Genomic DNA, 20,192 nt, shown 5'->3' on the forward strand with positions numbered 1-20,192 from the left:
AATCTAACATTTAATTGAAAACAACAATTAGGCCTAAGCATTTTAGGCCTATCATAGTATTGAACGGTTTGTTTGTAAAAGATAGACTACTATAAGCTGTGTCAAAGCAATTTTATGGCACAGTTTTAAAACGTAAATATTCAGAAAACAAACCAATATTAGCCTACCTTAGGCAGAAGATGATCAACAATGTTCTTCGGTTTCAGTGTTCAATCCATCACGGTTAGGGAGCCTGTATCCACAAGCACACCAAATATATAGACTACGTTTAATTTAGAAAGGACAGCTTTAACAAATTCATCGTTTGTCTGTAGTTTTTACGGAATCTCAAATGTAATGAAATGAAATGTCATGTCATGTCATGTCATGTCGTTTAATATCATACATAGGCTAGCGTTACAATCTAAATGCAACAAGTGGCTGTTTTAACGTGATGCCAGGAATGTTAGGCGGCAAACAGTTGCAATACAAATTTGTGAATAATTTCCGAAATGAGACAAAAGGAAAACGCATAACAGTTCTAGCCAACGTAACGCTGCGAAGACGTTGTGTTGAGATCAAAGAATATCGGGGGAAATTGTTTGGCTAATGTTACATTATCTCACTAGCAATAAGGGGGATGTTGGTTGGACAGCTATTTTGCCAGCTAACCCGTTAGCACAGCGCAAAACTTGATAGCTACCAATAATTGTATAGGCATGGGATTAGTCTACGTTTAGAGCAATACATTTCAAAGGCGCTGACCTCTGATGTGCCACCAGAAGGGTTTGTGACATTCGAGATTATGACACTCCTTCATGATGTTGATAATTAGCATCCTGCTACATTGTAACACGCTATTAAAATCCCTTTGCAACGCGTTAGCGTCTCTGACAACCAACCGGAAGCTTCGACTTGAAAACTTCCGTATCATGGAATGTTACAAATGTTTGACGTTCGTAGGTGTAGTACTATTTTAACTAACAACGCTAGACATAAACATCATGTCATAATTAATGTCATATCAACTATAACATTATTGTTTATATTTAGTTCGAGTGATCTGTGATTTATTTCGCGCCAAACTTAGTGGTAAGTGGGGTTTTCTTTTCAAAACATGAAAACACGTTCCCCTACAAGCTTGTAACAACCCATGCAAGGAGAGGTTCCTGGTGAATATTCTTCTCAAAGCTGCTCAGCTCAGGTAATGTTTAAAAAAAGTAATGTTTCATAAGTATTGTACATTTTTATCTAACTGATGTTAACATAATAGACAGTCTTAGAAAATGCACGCTGATGGCTATTAGTGAATCGTGTCGTGGTTGCGCCCAATACCCCGCATATTGGCAATATTTTGGCGCGCTGAAAGATTGAATTTGGGAGCATGCATGATCAAGTGGACATCAGCTCCGCATCCAGATTCCAGAAACGGTCGATTTTATAGTTTGCCCCGTTTAAGGTTCACCTTTGAGAGCGTAATCGTGGTGAGATTAGGTACGGTGTTAAGTGAAGTAGAATCGAAAGTGGAACTGTCAGTCACAAATAAGCTTTTTTAGCCTATGTTGCATGTCAAACAGAATGGATTGAGAAATGGTTTGCATGGCACATAAATTCTATGAGAACCATGTTACCCAACTATGATGATCATAGACATTTCACCTTCGTTCAGGAGAGAACTCCTGGAGTAGAACCACTGGAGTAAAATTGTCAGATCAGTCATCAGCATTCTTTTGCGTACACCCAAACAATTCCCTAGTGCTATTTTTAACGAGAAAGTTTACATGATGAATTACCCCATTCAGAAGGCTGCCTAATTTGGCATGATGACCAAACTCCTCCTGTTGTCATGAATAAGAGACCTGTGGATGATTTACAGTACATTTGGTAAGAGTTTGTATTCTGTAAACCAGAGAAAGAAACTTACTGAATACATTGCTATCTTAGATTTGTTGCACCACTAGAACTATTAGTTTCCCCTTATGCTGGCCTGGTAAATCCAGACTGGCTTGGTGGAATGGTTTTGCACTCACTTTTTGCCTTTGACCAAATGTAATCAATCATAGATAGATAGATAGATAGATAGATAGATAGATTATTGATCCCTAGGGGAAATTCAATCCTCATCAAAGACCTGTAAACAATCCAGATTTGAATAACCTGTAATTTAGCTAAATTTAAAAATACCATTCAACATAAGTTAAGCATACTGTATATGTTTGACACATAATTATCACTAGTTTAAGTCATTTGCATTAGCTGACTTGACTAGGGGTAAGACAAAAACAGCAGACAATACATGCATTTCTCCTGTGCAAAAGCATTTGCAAGATATTAAAAATAATTGTAATGTTCCTGGTATGATGTGAACAATTGTGACTAGATGAGGGGGCAGTCATGGCCTACTGGTTAGGGGCTTGGAAACGAAAGGTTGCCGGTTCGATCCCCGACCAGTGGGAACGGCTGATGTGCCCTTTAGCAAGGCACCTAACCCCTCACTGCTCCCCGAGCACCGCTGTAGCAAGGCAGCTCACTGCTCCGGGTTAGTGTGTGCTTCACCTCACTGTGTGTTCACTGTGTGCTCTGTATGTTCACTAATTCACGGATGGGTTGAAAGCTGATTTACATTTACATTTACATGATGTGGAAATTGAACTAGTAAATTCCAAATTGAGAAATGTACCAAAGTAACTGAGAAAATCTCTTTTGCTGGATACTTATGTCCCTGATAGGTAACAAGTTTTTATGTGTTTGTTTGAAATGTAGGCATGTCTGCTGTTGATGTCCCTGTGCAGCAATGTCCAGCAGAAAGCATATATTTCAGATATCAGGAATCAAAGATGCCCAAAGTAAAGGACAGCTGCTCCGTGCTATAAAGCAGCTGGATGGGACATACATTGGAGGTCCGGTGAGTGCTAGGCTATGTGCACATCCAAACTTAAACAGGGCCATGCCAAGTGGCCGTTCAGTGTGTGAGTAGTTGCAGTGTGTGAGTAGTTGCAGTGTGTGAGTAGGTGCAGTGTGTGAGTAGGTAGAGTGTATGTGTGTAGGTACAGTGTGTGAGGAGGTACAGTCTATGAATAGGTACAGTGTGTGTCAGTAGGTACAGTGTGTGAGAAGGTTCAGTGTGTGAGTAGGTGCAGTCTATGAATAAGTACAGTGTGTGTGAGTAGGTACAGTGGCCATGCCAAGTGGCCGTTCAGTGTGTGAGTAGGTGCAGTGCAGTTTTTTTTTTTTTTTGGTGCTACGATTTGATGTCATACTAACAATACATACAACACAGGAAAAACATCTCCTAGTCATTTGACAGGCAGAGTCCTTTTTTGTTTCATATTAACCTTGGTTCTTTATTCTTGGTTAATATGATATTAATATTAATATTTAAATAAAATTATCAGGAAGGTGATCAATAAATAACAAAACAGACCTGTGCATTACAATTTAAATTCATCACAGACACAAGATAAGATAGAGACAAGATAAGGAGGAAAAGATTTAGCAAGCTGAACTCACTCAGAGAGACTATAGGCCTACATACTATAGCAGTGAGCTCTTGAAAGTTTAAAAGGACCCGTGGCTGGGTCTATCCATTGACTACAGAAATGATTTTCCAGACTAATTAATATGATTATTTCCCCACGAGATTCATCCTTTCACAGATATAAAAATAGCATGTGGCGGCTTCATTGAAGGCGCTGCTGTACACCTGTGTCGCAGTTCATTCAGAGAAAGATGAAGAGTCAGTGATTAGCCCTGAGAAATGGCCCTAATTGGTTTCAAATTCGAGATGTATTTTTGACTCCATCATTTCGTCCTTGCCCTCAATTGCATCCAAATATAGTCGCAGACTTTTCTATGCAATAATTGAAATCCCTGCAGTCTTAGTGACACCGCAAAGATCTTGACCCTTTTTTTAATTTCTATGTTGGCTGCAGAGCAGTTGGAGACCTATGGGACTTGGCCTATTGCATTATCACTGGTGAAATAATGGTTATGCTTCTTCTGTTGTAGATTTACAGGGAAAGTATCACCCATCTGATAGTCTCCCAGGCTGTGCCCAGTGAAAAGTTCCTAGCAGCATGTGCTGGAGGTCAGTGACTGTTTTTGTGTTGTGTGTGTGTGTGTTTTAAATCTGTGATATTACTATTAGTGTAACAATAACAACGACAATAATAATAATAATATTATTAATTATTATTTATTATTATTATTGAAACAGAATGTTAAATGGACAGTTTTTGAATATTCATGAAACAATGCTTTGCCCAGATGTTAAAATGATGCTAAAATGTTTTTCTCATGCTTGTTCCTTAAAGTTTGGAAAAACTCTTGCTGTATGGGAACGAGAGAATATTAATTGATTCTGGTTCTCTTAGGGAAGTGGATTGTCACACCAGAATACCTGCTGGACAGCGTGAAGCTGAATGAATGGCTACCTGAGGTCCCTTATGAGGTGAACCTCTCGGTCCAAAGCCCTGGCCTCACCAACCCCGTGAAGGCATGGAGAGAGAAGGTGGCCAGAGGACTGGTGTCTGGGGCCTTCCAGGTCAAGTGTCTTATGTGTCTCAAACAGCTGACACAAATACGGTTTTATAAATGAACTGTCAGTTGATTCTATTAGTATTTATATTTATTGCTGTGTTAACATGTCCTTATCACACTGTACCTTGTTTACCTTGATTGTTTACCTTTTTTGTAAGTCACTTTGGATACAAGCGTCAGCTAAATGACTGAGTGTAAATGTAAAGGCTGTTTTTAATTTTGATTACTGACTTCAAAATGACATGTGCAGGACTGGGTGGTGCTGTTGAATGTGGTTGATTTCAAGCGGAGGGACATTATTAGCAGGTGAGTCAGGCCTTCTTTTAAGAGGCTTGCACTTTTTACACATACCTGTATCCTACCACAAAATATGCTACAGATAGTAATATAACGTGTTGACACTTTGAGTAAGCGAGCGACTGATGTTCTCCTTTCAGGATCCTTAACGCAGGCAGGGCTGTTGTGTACCTTGAGAAGCCCGCCTCAGTGCACATTACTCATGTGATAAACAGACATGTAGTGGAGGACACTCCTGACCTGGATGTTCCCTGTACATCTATGCGCCAGCTTGCTCTGCATTTATTCGGGGTCAGACATCTATTTCTGAAGCATCAAACAATGCTGCCCAATAATAATAATAATAATAATAATAATAATAATAATAATAATTATTATTATTATTATTATAATATACCCTTAATTTTGAATAGTTTGGTAGTGGACAACAAGTTTTCTTCAAACATATTGAGACCCATGTGTGCATCCTTTCACTGGTACTGTATGGTGTCATTCAGAAATCATTTGCTGGATTGAAATGGCCTGTCAATCAACCATGCAATCCCAGTGATGGGGACGCCGAAGACATAGATACCTCGTCTGAGAATGTGTTGGAGGAGGCAGAGAGGCTGGACTGCTCACTTGATGTAGGAGTGCTCTCAGGCCTGGAGAATACTCTGGAGGACTACATATTCAATGTGGAGGTGAGAAGAATTCTGTATTTATATTTACTTATCAGCAACTGCCACTACCATCAATGTTGATAGATAGATAGATGGATAGATAGATAGATAGATAGATAGATAGATAGATAGGTACTTTATTGATCCCCAAGGGGTAATGAATGATACATTACCGTATTCAATGAAGATAAATGTATCTTTTTTATCAGAATGGGAATTGATGATGGATTTTGATTTATACCACTTTTTGGGAAAAAAGAGTTTAAACCGTGTTGTACAGTGTAAAGGGCCATTCACACCAGGAGCAGTTGCTGCAACGATAACAGCAAATACAACAGTTTTAAGTGGTTGGTCTATATGGTTAATATGAATGACAACGCCCGCACCGCATACTATAATGATAATGACATGAAGAACGATATCAGGGATCTCTTTCAGAGCGACTTTATGATACAAAGATGACACAAAGGTGGCGGCCAATCAGAAACCATAACATTTTTCATTCATCAACATGAGGAAAGACTTTCCTTATTGTTGGTTGTTGTGGATGCTCATATTGTTAGAGTTACAATGTTTGTATAGTTCTTGTGTCTGGTGTGATTGGCCTTTAATGCAGTGCTTTTCCGTTTTCAGTACATCGGTTCATGACACTTTTTCCCATTTCCTCTTAGAAATTGAAGCAGAAGAGAAAGCTGCTTTACCCAGAGTTCCAGAGCTTCTACTTGTCTTGTCCTACCACTCAGGTACTTCATGCAGATCGGTATTAGCACACCCTCAACACAATGGTTAGCAGACCAGCAGTATAAGCACACATTTTTTCCCAGATAGTTCAGGTCATTCAATTTCCCCTCCTGTCATTTAAGCAGTGCTGTAGGGTGATTCGTTTGTCGAGGAAGAGTCATATCCGGGTCAGCTGACGTGAACAGGATGATGTGATTGGTGACTCTGATTGGCAGACCCATTTAAAAAGGCCCCTGCTGTCTGTTCGCTTGTGATTCAAGAGCCATTTGGAGGGAAAGGTGTTTTATCCTTTCTTCCTCTCCCATTCCCCCTTTCTGGAAAGTTCTCGGTAATCAGAGATGAAACCAGGAGGTGACTGACAGTTCCCCATGTTGACCCCCAGAAAGGCAATTCCACACGCGTGTCCACTCCATCTGGTCCTCTCGCTCTCTCTCTTTCTTTCTTTCTTTCTTTCTTTCTTTCTTTCTTTCTCTCCCCCTCTCTCTCACTTCCCTTCCTCGGGCCCTGTGTTATTGTTGTTGTTCTCCGCAGCGGGCCCCAGCGGATCTGAGGAACGTCCAGAGCCTACTGGACTGCGGCTTCTTCCCGCAGGCGCTGGAGGAGCTCCAGGCTTCGCTGCACCCCGGGGTGCTTCCTCCGGCCCAGCTCGTGCTCACGCTCATGCAGCACGCCCTGGACGTGAGTCCACAACACTGTACACACTACACACACACGGCACACAACACAACACAACACACCGCACACAACAGACTACACACATACACACACACACACACTACACACAACACACCACACCGCACACAACACATTTTGTGTTGATTCAATTATTTTTATTTCAGGCTAAATTCATAATAGCCATCACTTACTATGTCCCATTTAGCCATGCACTTAATGTTATAGCAGATGTCATCTATTCTTATGCCAAAATTCCTTCCCACATACATTATAGCTGCTACATGTATAAGAAGCCTTTTTTGTTGTATTTCTGTTTTTTTATATAAATTTTGTTTTTCATTCTATTCTTTAGCTTAGAACACTCTAAAGGTTGTACGATTGATATAAACTCTTTGTCTTGTCCGTGCTGTGTGCTGTATCGACCTAATTTCTCACCTAGGGCGCTGCAAAGCCATATACACTCAGCATGTTCCGCACAACCCTCCATAACATCCTGTGCATCAACTCTCTCTGGGGCTCGGCTTCCTATGTGAAGTACTTCCAGCAAATTCTGCAGTGTCCGAGGTGCAAGGCAGGCGTGTGGTCCCTCCTCAGTACGTCCTTCAGGTGAGCGGCTGGAGAGGTGGAAACACCAGACCAGAGACGGGTCATTTCATATCTCTTAGAAAGCTTGTGCAGGTCTGGACAGCTCGAATAGTATGGAATTATGAAACCTGGAAAAGTATAGGAATTTGGGTGAAAGTGTTTTTTATTTTATTTTTAAATCAGGAAGTTTTACTAATAGTAATACACATCAACATCACATCAACAGCTGAACAAAAATACACACTTATTTAATGAAACTAGAAAAGAGCATCCTTAACATTGTTAAAGAGAAAAAACATCAGTTTGGAGAAGGTCTGGAAAAAGTTAACACAGCAGCTTTACTACCCTGCTGAGTGGTCAGTAAAGTAGCGGGTATTGCTGCTATGGTAACGTGATACGTAGCTGACAAGGGTAATGTGTTGCTTAAAGAGCACATGTTCAGATTCAGAAAAAGCCATTCATTACAATTGCCTTCTTACAAATGTTAAGGGCTATTTTTCTTACTGTAGGGTCATGTCCTGCATGTATGTGATTGTTGTCCTGCATGTACTATATGTGATTGTTGTCCTGCTTGTCAGAGCTAGTGAGCGGAGCGAGGAGCCGGAGGATGGAATTTTGTTGGACAGGGAGCTTTTTAATGGGAGGCGGGTCTGATGCATGCCCAAATCCACCTAAGTCATCATAATGAAACTAAGATCATTACATTTCTCAACCGGCGGTCAGTGCCTAGCATTCAGGAATTCGCAGGCCTTAAAAGAAAGCTCCCCACACAAAAAGGATCACACATGAGGAAGACCTAAAAGGGTAACACGCTACACTAAAACACAGACATTAAAACTGTAAATAAAGACATTAACACACACAAACAACCCCCAGAGTTCTCCCCCGTATCCCAGAATGCATTGTCCCAGAGTCCGTAGCACTAGTCCAGCTTGCCGACGTTACAGTAAGTTCGTTGGGGATGAAGTCGCTAAATATTTTAGAAAGGAAACTGAAAGTCATAGGGCTTACAAGCGTACTATTCCTACAAAACAACTAGATACAAACAATGTAGAGCAAGAACAACTAGCCTATGTCGTGACACTGTTCCAGTGAGATTTATTTTGGAATTTAAGAAGACACATTTCGCGGAAACATTAGTGTGCTGCGGAGAGCAAAGGAAAACGTGAGCAATTTGAATCGCCTATGCTTTAAGTAAGGCTGAAGTAAAACTTGGACGCGAAACCTGTATTATTTAGGCAATTAATCGCACTGATCTCTTTAGTTTGAGGCTTATGTGTATGTTGCCAAGCTTGTTCGTTGTTGCACTGTCGGTGTTGCATTAGGCTATCTTTTACAATACATGTTCTATGAGTGACATTGCCGTTTCTCTTAGTTCTTTGGAATTTAAGTTTTGTAAGGTGACAATTCGGCTTGTAGATTATTTCTCCCTCTTTTAAATTGGAGCGAGCGTGGAGCGATTTCACTGGAGAGGGAGGATTTTGAAGTGGAGCGGGGAGCGAAATTGAGCGGAGCGGCCTGACGTGAATTTGAGCGGAGGAGCGGCTGAGTGAACAGCCACCTGAGCGAGGATCGGGATATTCGCACCGCTCAGCTCCGCTCACTAGCTCTGCTGCATGTATGTGATTGTTGTCCTGCATGTATTGTGATTGTTGTGATTGTTGTCCTTGTATGTGATTGTTGTTCACAGTGAATGCACTTTACAGCCCAAAACAAATTTCCCCTTGAGGGACAATAAAGTTTATCTTACAAGATTGAAAATCACTGTATTACCTGTATATCCTTATACTGTATATGCAATGTGATAAACATGTACCGGTAATGTGAAGAGGCTTTTTAAACTGTCCCAGATGTCCCAGATCATCCCAGTGCTGACATATGCTGTTGTTTGAAGTCGTTTGAGTTCAGGTGTGCTGTTTCGCTCGAGGGCTCTCTTTTTTTTTTTTTTTGTCAGGGTGTGCATGTCCGGTGCCGCTACCTGTCACTCACTACCAAGCCCCGCCCGCTCGGAGCTCATCAGCTTCCACTGCGACCTGCAGGAATTCATCCTCAGGCTGTTCCAGCTGGAGCTGCACGCTGTGAATTCTGGGTAAGCGCTGCGGGGGTGTCCCCAGCTCCCGCCGAGCGCACTGCTGTCCACTTCCTCTTCGTCTGCTTTTACTCTGTATGCAGTTTTCATGGTGGCTGGTGATATTGTTGTTTTGATGTTTTCATATTTTGTGTCACAAACAAAACCATAAGGTGTGAAAATGGCCTCAAATCTGTTCAAAATTCATGCTTCAAATGTCAAGGTCACGGCTCCGTTTGCCTTGGGAGGAGTGCATATCACACTACTGTACATACAAACACATTTTTTTCCTGTCTGACGGCCCGTCCGTATACCCCCCCTTCACGCCTAGCCTGACGACAACCATGCCGTGGTCCACGCTACTGGGCAACGTCTTCTGGACGGTGTGGGAGAGGTCGACTCTGAGCTCTAAGGCCGTGCAGCAGCTGGCCGAGCTGCTGGTGGAAGCATATCAGTGGGCCCAGTCCTGCACTGAGGTGGGTGTGTGTACACTCAACGCAGTGGTCACTGCATGCACAAGGTGTGACGTCACTGAGAGCCAATTAAGTTCAGTCTGCACATTGGCAGTGTATTATAAGCAGGGTTCTAAATTAACATCCGCCAACCCGCCAAATGCGGGTTAAAATTCATTTTGGCGGGTGTTAATAAAAACGTACTAGCCAGTTTGGCCGGTGATGCATGAGGCATGCCATGCATGATACATAAGGCTCTGTTTTCGGTCATATATCCCCCGGCAGTACTTCCTACATTTCCCATGACCACTGTGCCGTAATGCTACGTCGGCTGCACGCAGTTTGCAGTGAAACCAGTGCGAGAGACCATGGAAACGAACGGAGCGTCTTCCAGAAAACACAAGGAATTAGAAGAACGAACGGAGCCAGAGCAGGTAGCATAGACTGAAAGAGGAGGGAGTTAGCCAGTAAAGTAAAGGAAAAAGTGCATAACACAAATGCATAATGCATTACGAAATATTAAGGCAATTAACGCATTGTGTTTACCTATTTCCTTTGTGGAGGGCTGATGACATGTAACGGAGGCCGCAAAACCTGAAGCAGCAAGATTGTTTATTTTATTGTCTATGGAGTTAGCTGAAGATGGAACGTGAGGAGCTTGTAGGTGAAAATTTTCCGTTTTAAAAAGGTAGCCTGATCAGTTATCACCACCACCACACGCGATCACGCGACTAAAAGCGAGGGCACCAAGAGACAGAGGAGGGACCAACATTTAGCCAGTAAATAGTAGCTGTACTGCAAACTGTTTTTCACTCTTGTTAGAGAAAGTATACAATGTCAACATGCACCAACAGCATGTTACATAAAGATGATACTTTTTGGGTCCTCTCTATAAAGATCCAACTTGAACATAGGCCCTACTCCTTTTAATTGAGAACGTGTCTGAGTGTGCAGGAGAGGGAGAGAAAACGAGTGGCAGGTTCTAGCTGGCTTGTCATTGTTGATGATAATTGATATCTCCTTTTTATTAAGTTAAGATTAAACTAAATGCGACAGTGGTTGGGACAGACTTATGGGGGCGAGAATAGGAATGAAGCAGGGGATGAGGATATCAACAGAGAAATGGATAGATAGAGATCCCAAACATGAAGTGAAGTGCACTTTCTGTGTATATTTTGTGGTATGTATTCATGCCAACAATGTTAATACAATGACCAAATGCATTCAGTGACACTCATCTCATAAACTCATAATTCTCTTATTTTCACCGGAAAAAAAAATGGCTAATAGTAATTCTGATTGGCTAGTAACTTTAGAAAGTTACCAGCCACATTGGCTGGTGATCAAAAAAGTTAATTTAGAACTCTGATTATAAGCAGCCTAGCCTACACCAGGCACGTAACTGAGGCACTCTGTTTGCGTGGACTTCCACTACGATCAATGGAACTGGACATCAAATGGACATGATGGTGGCGCGTACATTAGACTAAATTAGACCAGTCCTCTAAAACTATTTTGAGTGCTCCAATTGCAGACCCATTGTAGCCCTGCTGTTAATGTTGTAAAAAGTATGAAAGGAAGAGTATGTGTGTATGTGTTTATGATGTATGAGGAACTATCTAGGATGTTTATTTGTATGAGTAACTACACCTGAGGAAAAAAAAGCATTTTCTGTGCCTGTTGCATGGAGAGTAACTAGTGCACGTCAGTGAGACGTCTTGAGACGTCTCCAGGTCAGCGGCAAGTGTTGCAGCTCTGCTCTGTGTCCTGTGGCCGCAGGTGGACGCTGTGCAGGGGCAGAGGCTGCTGTTGCGTCTGCAGGAGCTGCTGGAGGTGGTGGGGGAGTTCTGGTGTCAGGCCCACAGCACGCTCAACCGGCCGCTGGTGGACAAGGGTCTGCAGGAGCTGGGCGAGCACATTGCTATCCTCTGCTTGGGACAGGGGACAGGTGCGGTACTGGTCAAAATGTTGATGTGGGCAGCAGGACTTAAAATTCTCAGGCACTGTTCCTGAATAAAGGCATGAACTGGGCTATTCTAAAATAGGCAATTATATATGACAACTTCAAATATGTCTGATCACTTCAGACAATGACATTGCTTTAAGCCCTGTATGGAGATGGTTGAAGGGTGGGAAAGCAAAACGGTTCTTGTCAAATCTGGATTAGGTTTGCTGTGAACTATTTAGTTGTTGTTGCAGATGTGGCACCAGACTTCCTGTTGGAGCTCATTCCCAGCATGCTCTGCTCTCAGCTCCGCTTGGTCACGGCCGACGCCCTCTACCGCTTCGTCTGCCGCAGGAACGGCATTGCCACGGGAACGGAGGCTCTCTCTCTCAGGAAAATTGTAAGTCCCAGGTGACACCATTGCATTTTGGTTCCTCTTTTGTATAATATACAGTATGTATATATATTTATATATACTGTGTGTTTGTGCATGTGTTTTGTTTGTGTATGTTTGTGTTTGTGTGTGCGTGTTTGTATGTGTATACTGTGTATATATATATATATATATATATATATATATATATATATATATATATATATATATATATATATATATATATATTGATACATTGCATCAGTCAGTCAAGTGTAGCTTAACAGTAGCCAGGTGTCAGCCTGAATTGGCTTTGACCCAGAGAACCCCATCACCTGACACACCTGGCGCTGAAGGAAATGGGTGAACTCTTTTGTTTGGTCAAGAAGTCAAGAAACGCCTGGCGTAACTCAGAGAACCTAAAGGATACTGAAAGTATTGATTGGTTGTCTTCCCAATAAAGAGGTCTCTTACACAGAGGTAATAGACAAGCAACCCCTTGTTTGTCTCTTTCTCTGTCTGCCCCCTCCCCCTCCTCCTTTTATCACTCCCTTTTTTTTCACTGTCTTTCTTTTTTTCTCCCTGCTTGTCAGGTGTCCACCTATTTGAAGGCCCTGGGGAGTTTGTGTGCGCGTCGGCCTGCTCCTGACCCTTCGCCACGGCTGGGAGCTGAACCCACCCTCGCCAGCTGTGCCAGCCAGAAGCCAAGCGCAGGGTGGGCAGACACACACACACACACACACACACACACACATACAAACATACACACAGACACGTTCACACACTCACAGTTGCCGTGCTGTGGAGGGAGAAAGTGACCCGGGAGGCCTGCTGCCTGTCTGACTGGGCCCCCGCCATGGTCGATCAATAAGAGAGGGGGAGAGAGAGAGAGGGAGAGATAAAGAGATGGAAGGAGATGTAGGGAGAGAGGGATGAGGGGAGGGGTGAGAGGAGAGGGTCAGTAGCTCATGTGTGTGTGTCTTTGGGAGGAAACAGCAGGCAACCCAACAGGCGAGGCTCTGAGGGACATCCAACACTGGGCCATCCATGCGCTTCACTGACAGGTCTGCCAGTTGTGCTGAAATGTTTTCATTGACAACAAGTGAACCATGGCATGATCTGTTGCAGAAGTGTTGGGCCGCTGTTCGTCGATAGATAGGGGTGGGAGGGGAGGGGGCTGGACTTTACCCACCTCTCTTTCAGAGCGAACTAAGTCATTGGCTGAAGCGTTAGTGCCCTTATCAGGGACACATTGCTTTCAAATGGATTCTAATGAGGAGAACACTTCTCTCCCAGTTGTTGTCACGCCGGCACTAAGTGCCTTGATGGCTCGCTGACGGCAATGAGATCTCTAGCTAATATGGTGCTTAAGTCGCCGTCGGAATTCAGTCATTGTGTCATTAGACTTTACTCTAGCTCTTTACTCCACATCGACTCACAGAACAGTGACTGTAAATCTACTCTTTGTCAATACCATTTTTGTAAGCAGTCAACTCGGTCGAATGGAGCCACGGTGGCCTTCGTTATGTGTGGACAGACACGCACCCGTGTGCTGTGGGCCAGGCCAGAAGTGAAGCCCTAATTCTGAATGATAATCAGCGTTATGTTAGGGGTGTGTGTTTTTCTCCGACTCGTATGGTGTGAAGAGAAGCCTGTGCTTCAGATTGCATACACAAGCCCAATCAGTAGCGAAAGTGGTGGAGAGTCTCCTGCTAAAGCCTTCTTCCTCTGAAGTACGCCGGGACGAGTTCACAGGAAGCTTCCTCTGCCTCCTCGGTGCTGTCACTCCCATCTAGGTGGGCTGGAACATGCTTTTCAGCGCTAATGCGAAGTGTAGCGCATGTTTGTTTTAACGCGTGTGCGTCGCGTGTGTAATGCACTACAAAGGCGAGCGCTGCCTTGCTTCTGAGGAGGCCAATTACCAAGAAGGGGGATGTCTCTCTCTCTTTTTTTCTCTCACTTTCTCTCTCTCTCTCTCCCTCTCTCTCCCTCTCTCTCTCCCTCGGTGTCTGTTCCGTTGTCTCCTCCTTCGCGGGCGCGCTCATCCCTCAGGCTGTCAGAGCCCAGCTGACAGCCGCTAGCTATTAGCATGCCAGGCCGTACAAGCAGCCCTGTTCAATTATTTATTTATGTGTAAGCCATCCCATTGCTCTTGCTGGCAATGCAGCTGGATGATGACAGAGCCTGTGTTGGTGTTTTGGGCATCTTTCTTTTCGCACTTTTAAAAGGTGAACTCTTGACTTTACACTCCAGTTATTAGCCGGCTATTGGTTAATATTGCACAAAGCATAGTGTGGCCAGGCCATCGATTGTTCTGCATTCAATATGACTTTGTTCATGCCTCCTTTTCATATGTTGTTGCCTGGAAAAGCACTGTATCTTACAAGAACTGACTTTACGAGGAATCACAGCTTATTATGATAAACTGCAGTAGCTTGTTATTGTTGCTCTCTGCTATCTGCTCATTGAGAAATAAACGAAACGTGAATTTGTTGTCGGAGGCTTCCACCAGAATTTTGTCAAGAAATAAAACATTTTTTTGCAGTGTTATTTTTTCCAACACATGCTAGTTTGCGCCACTTAAGTGGCTGCTGCACTAACATGTGAATGTTGTTCTGTGCCAATGTAGTGAAGGGCAGAGTAGACATGCTGCATATTTTAACGGCACTCTTCCAAGTCCCATATGCTGTATCTATACTATGTCAGATGCACATTCACCCCAGCACTGCAGTACTGCCTCTATCAGCCCTCAGAGCCAGAGAGAGATGAGCGGAGAGAGAGAGAGAGAGGGAGAGAGAGAGAGAGCAAAGAGAGAGAGAGATGAGCAGAGAGAGAGAGAGAGAGAGAGAGAGAGATGAGGAGAGAGAGAGAGAGAGAGGGAGGTGAGCAAAGAGAGAGAGAGAGAGATGAGCGGAGAGAGAGAGAGAGAGGTGAGCAAAGAGAGAGAGAGATGAACAGAGAGAAAGAGGGGGATGAGCAGAGAGAGATGAACAGAAAAAGAAATATGAACAGAGAGATAGATGAACAGAGAGAGAGAGATGAACAGAAAAAGAAAAAGGGAGGTGAACAAAGAGAGAGAGAGATGTGCAGAGAAAGAGAGGGAGTTGAGCAGAGTGAGAGATATGAACGAAGAGAGAGAGGGATGAACAGAGAGAGGGAGAGAGTGAAGAGCAGAGGGGTGCAGCAGCATTGCACATCTCCACTTCTCCTCTCCACTCGGATAACAGGGGACCGTGTCTGAGGTCTATTGACTGCAGCAGGAGTCCATCCTGCCCAGCGGTAACATCTGGACTGTGAGGTTGTGCTGTCTTTTTGCATGAGGCTCTCTATCCCTTGCTTCATCCCCATTTTTTTATCCATCTCCGTCTCCATCCCTCCATCTCTGTCCTGAATGCTGTCTCCTGCCGGGGGGAGATTGGATGAAGCAGACTATTCACTCTTGTCCCTGCCACAGATCTGTGTCCTTGGTCTTGAACATCTGAGCTTCACATCCCAACGTACCTCTATTTGAAACCTGTCGGTTCTGCTTTGTAGAACCATGCAGGTTCCTTCATCGTGGCATTGTCAGGGAAGCACTTATAATGTTGAACCATTTTGTTTCAGTTTGCTAAGATCATGATTTACCACAGATTAGGTCCTCAACTGATTCCTAGTTGTAGGAATAATAATACTAACTTCTTATGTTTTGTATAAGTAATGGTTGCAATGCACAAAATATTGTTGCTATACAAATGTATGTATGTGTGTGTAGTAGTCTGACTTCAGTAAGTTAACGGAGATGCTTTTGTGTGTTAAGCAGGCTCAAAGGAGGTGTGTGTGTGTTTGGCCCAGGGAAAGAGAACACCCCACGTGGCTTAAACCGAGTGAATGCAGCAGGTGAGGATAACACGCGCACACACACACACACACACACACACACACACACACACACACACACACACACACACACACACACAGATACACATATACACACACGTGCATAATAACCACGCAAGTCCGTGGCCTTGCACTGTTGTACCCATTAATTATACACACACACACACTCTCACACCACACTCACACACCACACTCACAAGTATCTTTGTGTAAGTTTGTTTCTGTGTCTTTGGTGCTGTTGCACTATGGAAGTTTTATGTAAATTTTAGATGACAAATGAAATAAAACATGCTCACACAAAGCGGAGTATTTGAATAGAACAACAGCAAGCCTGCGGATTCCTTCGTTGTCTTTTTTCTTTCGTTTTCTGCGTCAAGGACCCAACCGTATCGCGGCGCATCGCACGTCTCGTTGCATTAAGAGGGTCAAAAACACCGGAACGTCAGCGACTCTGTGACTCCAGGCGCTGTCATTGAAATTCCTCGTCGCGGTGTTTGCTCACATTCCCCATGAGTGCATCTCTCCAACGATCACACACACACACACACACACACACACACACACACCTCATCCCCTCACCCAAAAAAAAGAAGATGAAGAAAAAACAGGAATGAAAACAAAAAAAGAAACACAAACACACCGATAACACAAACACACCGATAACACAAACACACCGATAACACAAACACGACCGTCGTCAGATCCCCAGTTTACGAATATTAAACAGGACCAATTAGGATTCTGCAGAGTAAGGGAGCGTGGATATTTGAAGTGTGTGTGTGTGTGTGTGTGTGGTGCGGGGGGGTGCTCCTGCAATTAGGCACACAGCACTCCCTGTGAACCCGCTGCGGTGTCAGGACTCATATTCTCCTCTCCATCAGACAGATCAGACAGAGGCCCTGCACCAGTGCTCAGGTCGGGCAGAGAGAGCGAGAGAGAGAGAGAGAAGGGAGGGAGGTGGGGTAGGTAGGCCTTGGCACCTTTAGACTGAGAGTGAGAGAGATGAAGAGAGAAAGGGGGAGAAAGAGGGATGAAGAGGAGAGAGAGGGAGAGGAGAGACTCAAGGCTGTGAGCTCTGCTGTGCTTCGCTGTGTGCATTCATCTATTTCTCTCCTCTCTCTCTCTCTCTCTCCTCTCCCTCTGTCTCCCATCCCCCTCGTTCTCTCCCTGTACTGATGCTGCTCCCGCCATTAATTTTTTATGATACTTCCACACAGACTTGGGCAATATAAATTCTAATCTATTTCCAGCCTCACACCGCATGTTGGATGGAGTGTGTGTGAGCGTGTGTGTGTGTGTGTGTGTGTGTGTGTGTGTGTGTGTGTGTGTGTGTGTGTGTGTGTGTGTGTGTGTGTGTGTGTGTGTGTGTGTGTGTGTGTGTGTGTGTGTGTGTGTGTGTGTGTGTGTGTGTGGCGTGCGGGCGTGTGTGTGCGTCAGGGCATGGGACTGTTTATGTAGTGCAGGAGGTATTTTATGCCTTGTTTTTGTCTTGTGTGGTGTCTTTTTTAGAGTGTGTTTCGGAGTGCCTTACCGGCGCAGCCTCATGCGATCCGTACTTGCCATTTGTTAAGTGCAGGTAGCTTCTCCCAATTGAGCTTTTCTGACGGACCTGCAGTTGCCAAGGTCTACCCGAGTATGTGTCGGAACATTTCTCTTTTTTTACCACAATACATCCCAGATTCCATAGAGTAAAAACAGCAAAAGCAATGCTGGCATTTTAATAACATGACATTTTTACCATTAAAAAAAACCCTGGGCCTCTCACTCGGTCAGTATGGAATGCCCTTTCCTCTAAGTGAACTTCCAAAGGCCAGTGGAGTTAATGAGTCTGTCTGAAACAAAAAAAATCCGGCCTGCTAAGATAGTGTTCTCTGAGAGCAAGGCATGTTCGGAGACATGTCCAAATCAAATATTTGTATAAAATTCTGCCTTCTAAAATGCCTTCAACATCAGCTGTCAGCTGTCGGTATCTTGGCAACGGTGTCCCAAAAATAAATAAACGGCGTTGCTATCTTGCTAGGCCGTCCGAGAAGCAAAGTTCATAGCTGGGACGTTGACGCGTGATACAGCAAGTGACTTGTCGGACAGTCGGAGTCAGCAAAGGCAGCTTGCAGCTGGCCTCTCCCGTTTCGGGCCGACCCAAAGTCACCACCAGCCAGGTCCCGAGCTAGCCGCCAGATGAGGCCTGAGGAAAAAGAGCAGGCCCGTGCGTCCACCTCCCCTACGGTGGAGCGCCGAGGGGAATTTATAGAAAAGGACAGGAGGGATTTATCCGTTCCGTGTCTGTAAATGCTGAGCATGCAATTACCCCTATAATGGCAACGTTGTGTCCAAATTGGAGGCATTAAAGTGATTTAACAGCGCCTAGATTGGGGCTGGCATTTGCGGGGATGTGTACACACTGGGAATTGTGGAATGTTTAATCACTCGTTTTTTAGAGCCTATTACCAGGACAGAGAGCTGGGGGGTGGGGGTACCACGTCAAAAGGCAGACATGCCAGACTGCCGAACAACTCATTAAAGTTACACTCATTTCATTTGTTGCTGTATTTATTTGGTAAGGTAAATATTGGGGTTAAATTAGCCTCCAAGAATACATATTTTTTTCAAAGACTCTGGGATCGGAGTTGAATTCACTGACGGTCCAGGGTTGCCTTCTGACCATGACTACATTACTGCAGCCTTTAAGTCTCCCACCCAGATTGGGCTCCCAGGACTGATCACGAATCGTTCTCCGCTTCCAAGGATCACTAAGAAAAGCTTTTTCTTCTCTTCCTTTTGATGTGCCCTGGAAGTGCTGTCCTTCGTTCCCTCTATCCTTCCCTCTTTCTCCCTTTCATTCTCTCTCTCTCTCTCTCTCTCTCTCTCTCTCTCTCTCTCTCTCTCTCTCTCTCTCTCTTTCCCCCCTCCTCTTTGTCCCTCTCTGCCACTCTGGGTTTTTATCAGGCTGGCCAAACCCCTACCCAGCGCGGCGTCCTGGGGAGAGCCAGTAAAGCGTTTATTAGTGGCTTTGCAGTGCCTGTATTATTCTGGCAAGCTCAGGACCACTCAGGCTTAGCCTTTAACTTTCCCCCTTTTAAGTGGCGTCACACATGAGAAGTGGGGCTGAGTGCTGTTAAATATATTCCCCCTTATTTCCCAACCTCCTATCAGGTGCGCAGACCAGAGGGAGCTGGAAGTGCAAGAGTTGGGGTTGGGGGGGGGGGGGTGGGAGGGTGGATGGGGGCAGCGAAGCCCTGATGCTGGTGCCATGTGCCGATGTGTCGCGTCACGTGGCCTTGATGCTGATGTCCAGTAGGGTATTTTGGACCTTTTGATCTGAAGAATCCTTTTCAGGCGGCTTTTTTTTGTGTCAGGGCTGTGTACCAGAACCCTCAACACCCCCTCCACACACACACACACACACAAATGGAACAATTATGGAACAGGAAGGCATTTCTCCCCCAGTTTGTCCTTGGTTTCTTTCTTTTTTGTGTGTGCTGCAATTACATGCAGAAATGCCTGTGAGAAAAGCCTTTTCTTTATCTCATCTTTTACGACTCCCCACCGCATGGGAGGGGGAGATATTAGGGGGTCAGTTTGTTTGATTCCTTTTGGTGTTCCCCTTTTGTTGAAACATCGTTGTCATGCTATTGGTGTTTGCTCTACCATAGGGGGACAATGAGTAGGACACACCCTAAATTTGTCTCTTTTTTTTTTTTTTTTCTTTTTTTGGCTGGTCGTCTCTCTCCCTCTCTCTCTCTCGTTCGCTCTTCCTGCCTCTCTCCATTGCTCTTCTCCTCTCACACCATTCTCGCGTAGGGGAGACACTCCTCCACCGCGCCTGCAAGCGAGACCAGGTGGACACCCTCCTGCACATCCTCGCTCATCCAGGGACAGACGTCAACGTTAAAGGTAAGTCTTTTTTGTGGTCTTTACATACATCCTGCTGTGTTTCTTGGCAAAGTTGGGAGGATAGATTCGCTGAATTGCGATTTTTCTTTTTTTTTTTTTTTTTCTA

General features: G+C 44.3%; 2 protein-coding genes across 5 annotated transcripts in view; one reads left to right on the forward strand and one right to left on the reverse strand.

Moving 5' to 3' along the window:
• kiaa0825 (KIAA0825 ortholog) overlaps positions 1–853 on the reverse strand; it is a 124,527-nt gene extending 123,674 nt beyond the window's left edge. Inside the window, 2 exon segments of the mRNA XM_048235732.1 lie at positions 168–232; positions 745–853. The gene's annotated coding sequence lies outside the window, so the exon portion shown is untranslated.
• Positions 854–1,074: 221 nt separating this feature from the next.
• slf1 (SMC5-SMC6 complex localization factor 1) overlaps positions 1,075–20,192 on the forward strand; it is a 30,515-nt gene continuing 11,397 nt past the window's right edge. Inside the window, exons 1-17 of one of the 4 annotated variants that reach the window (XM_048237052.1) lie at positions 1,075–1,183; positions 2,743–2,884; positions 3,988–4,066; positions 4,353–4,522; positions 4,769–4,824; positions 4,956–5,106; positions 5,313–5,498; positions 6,149–6,220; positions 6,750–6,896; positions 7,333–7,499; positions 9,433–9,567; positions 9,878–10,022; positions 11,778–11,946; positions 12,198–12,343; positions 12,910–13,031; positions 16,113–16,192; positions 19,994–20,086. In XM_048237052.1, coding sequence (XP_048093009.1) covers positions 2,774–2,884; positions 3,988–4,066; positions 4,353–4,522; positions 4,769–4,824; positions 4,956–5,106; positions 5,313–5,498; positions 6,149–6,220; positions 6,750–6,896; positions 7,333–7,499; positions 9,433–9,567; positions 9,878–10,022; positions 11,778–11,946; positions 12,198–12,343; positions 12,910–13,031; positions 16,113–16,192; positions 19,994–20,086 — 2,029 coding nt within the window. In that variant the 5' untranslated portion in view covers positions 1,075–1,183; positions 2,743–2,773. Of the gene's footprint in view, positions 1,184–1,311; positions 1,864–2,742; positions 2,885–3,987; positions 4,067–4,352; positions 4,523–4,768; positions 4,825–4,955; positions 5,107–5,312; positions 5,499–6,148; positions 6,221–6,749; positions 6,897–7,332; positions 7,500–9,432; positions 9,568–9,877; positions 10,023–11,777; positions 11,947–12,197; positions 12,344–12,909; positions 13,032–16,112; positions 16,193–19,993; positions 20,087–20,192 lie in introns of those variants that run through there. The other 3 variants (XM_048237049.1, XM_048237051.1, XM_048237050.1) reach the window with 3 other exon arrangements.

Source organism: Alosa alosa, chromosome 24, assembly GCF_017589495.1.
Source record: "Alosa alosa isolate M-15738 ecotype Scorff River chromosome 24, AALO_Geno_1.1, whole genome shotgun sequence".
NCBI lineage: Eukaryota > Metazoa > Chordata > Actinopteri > Clupeiformes > Clupeidae > Alosa > Alosa alosa.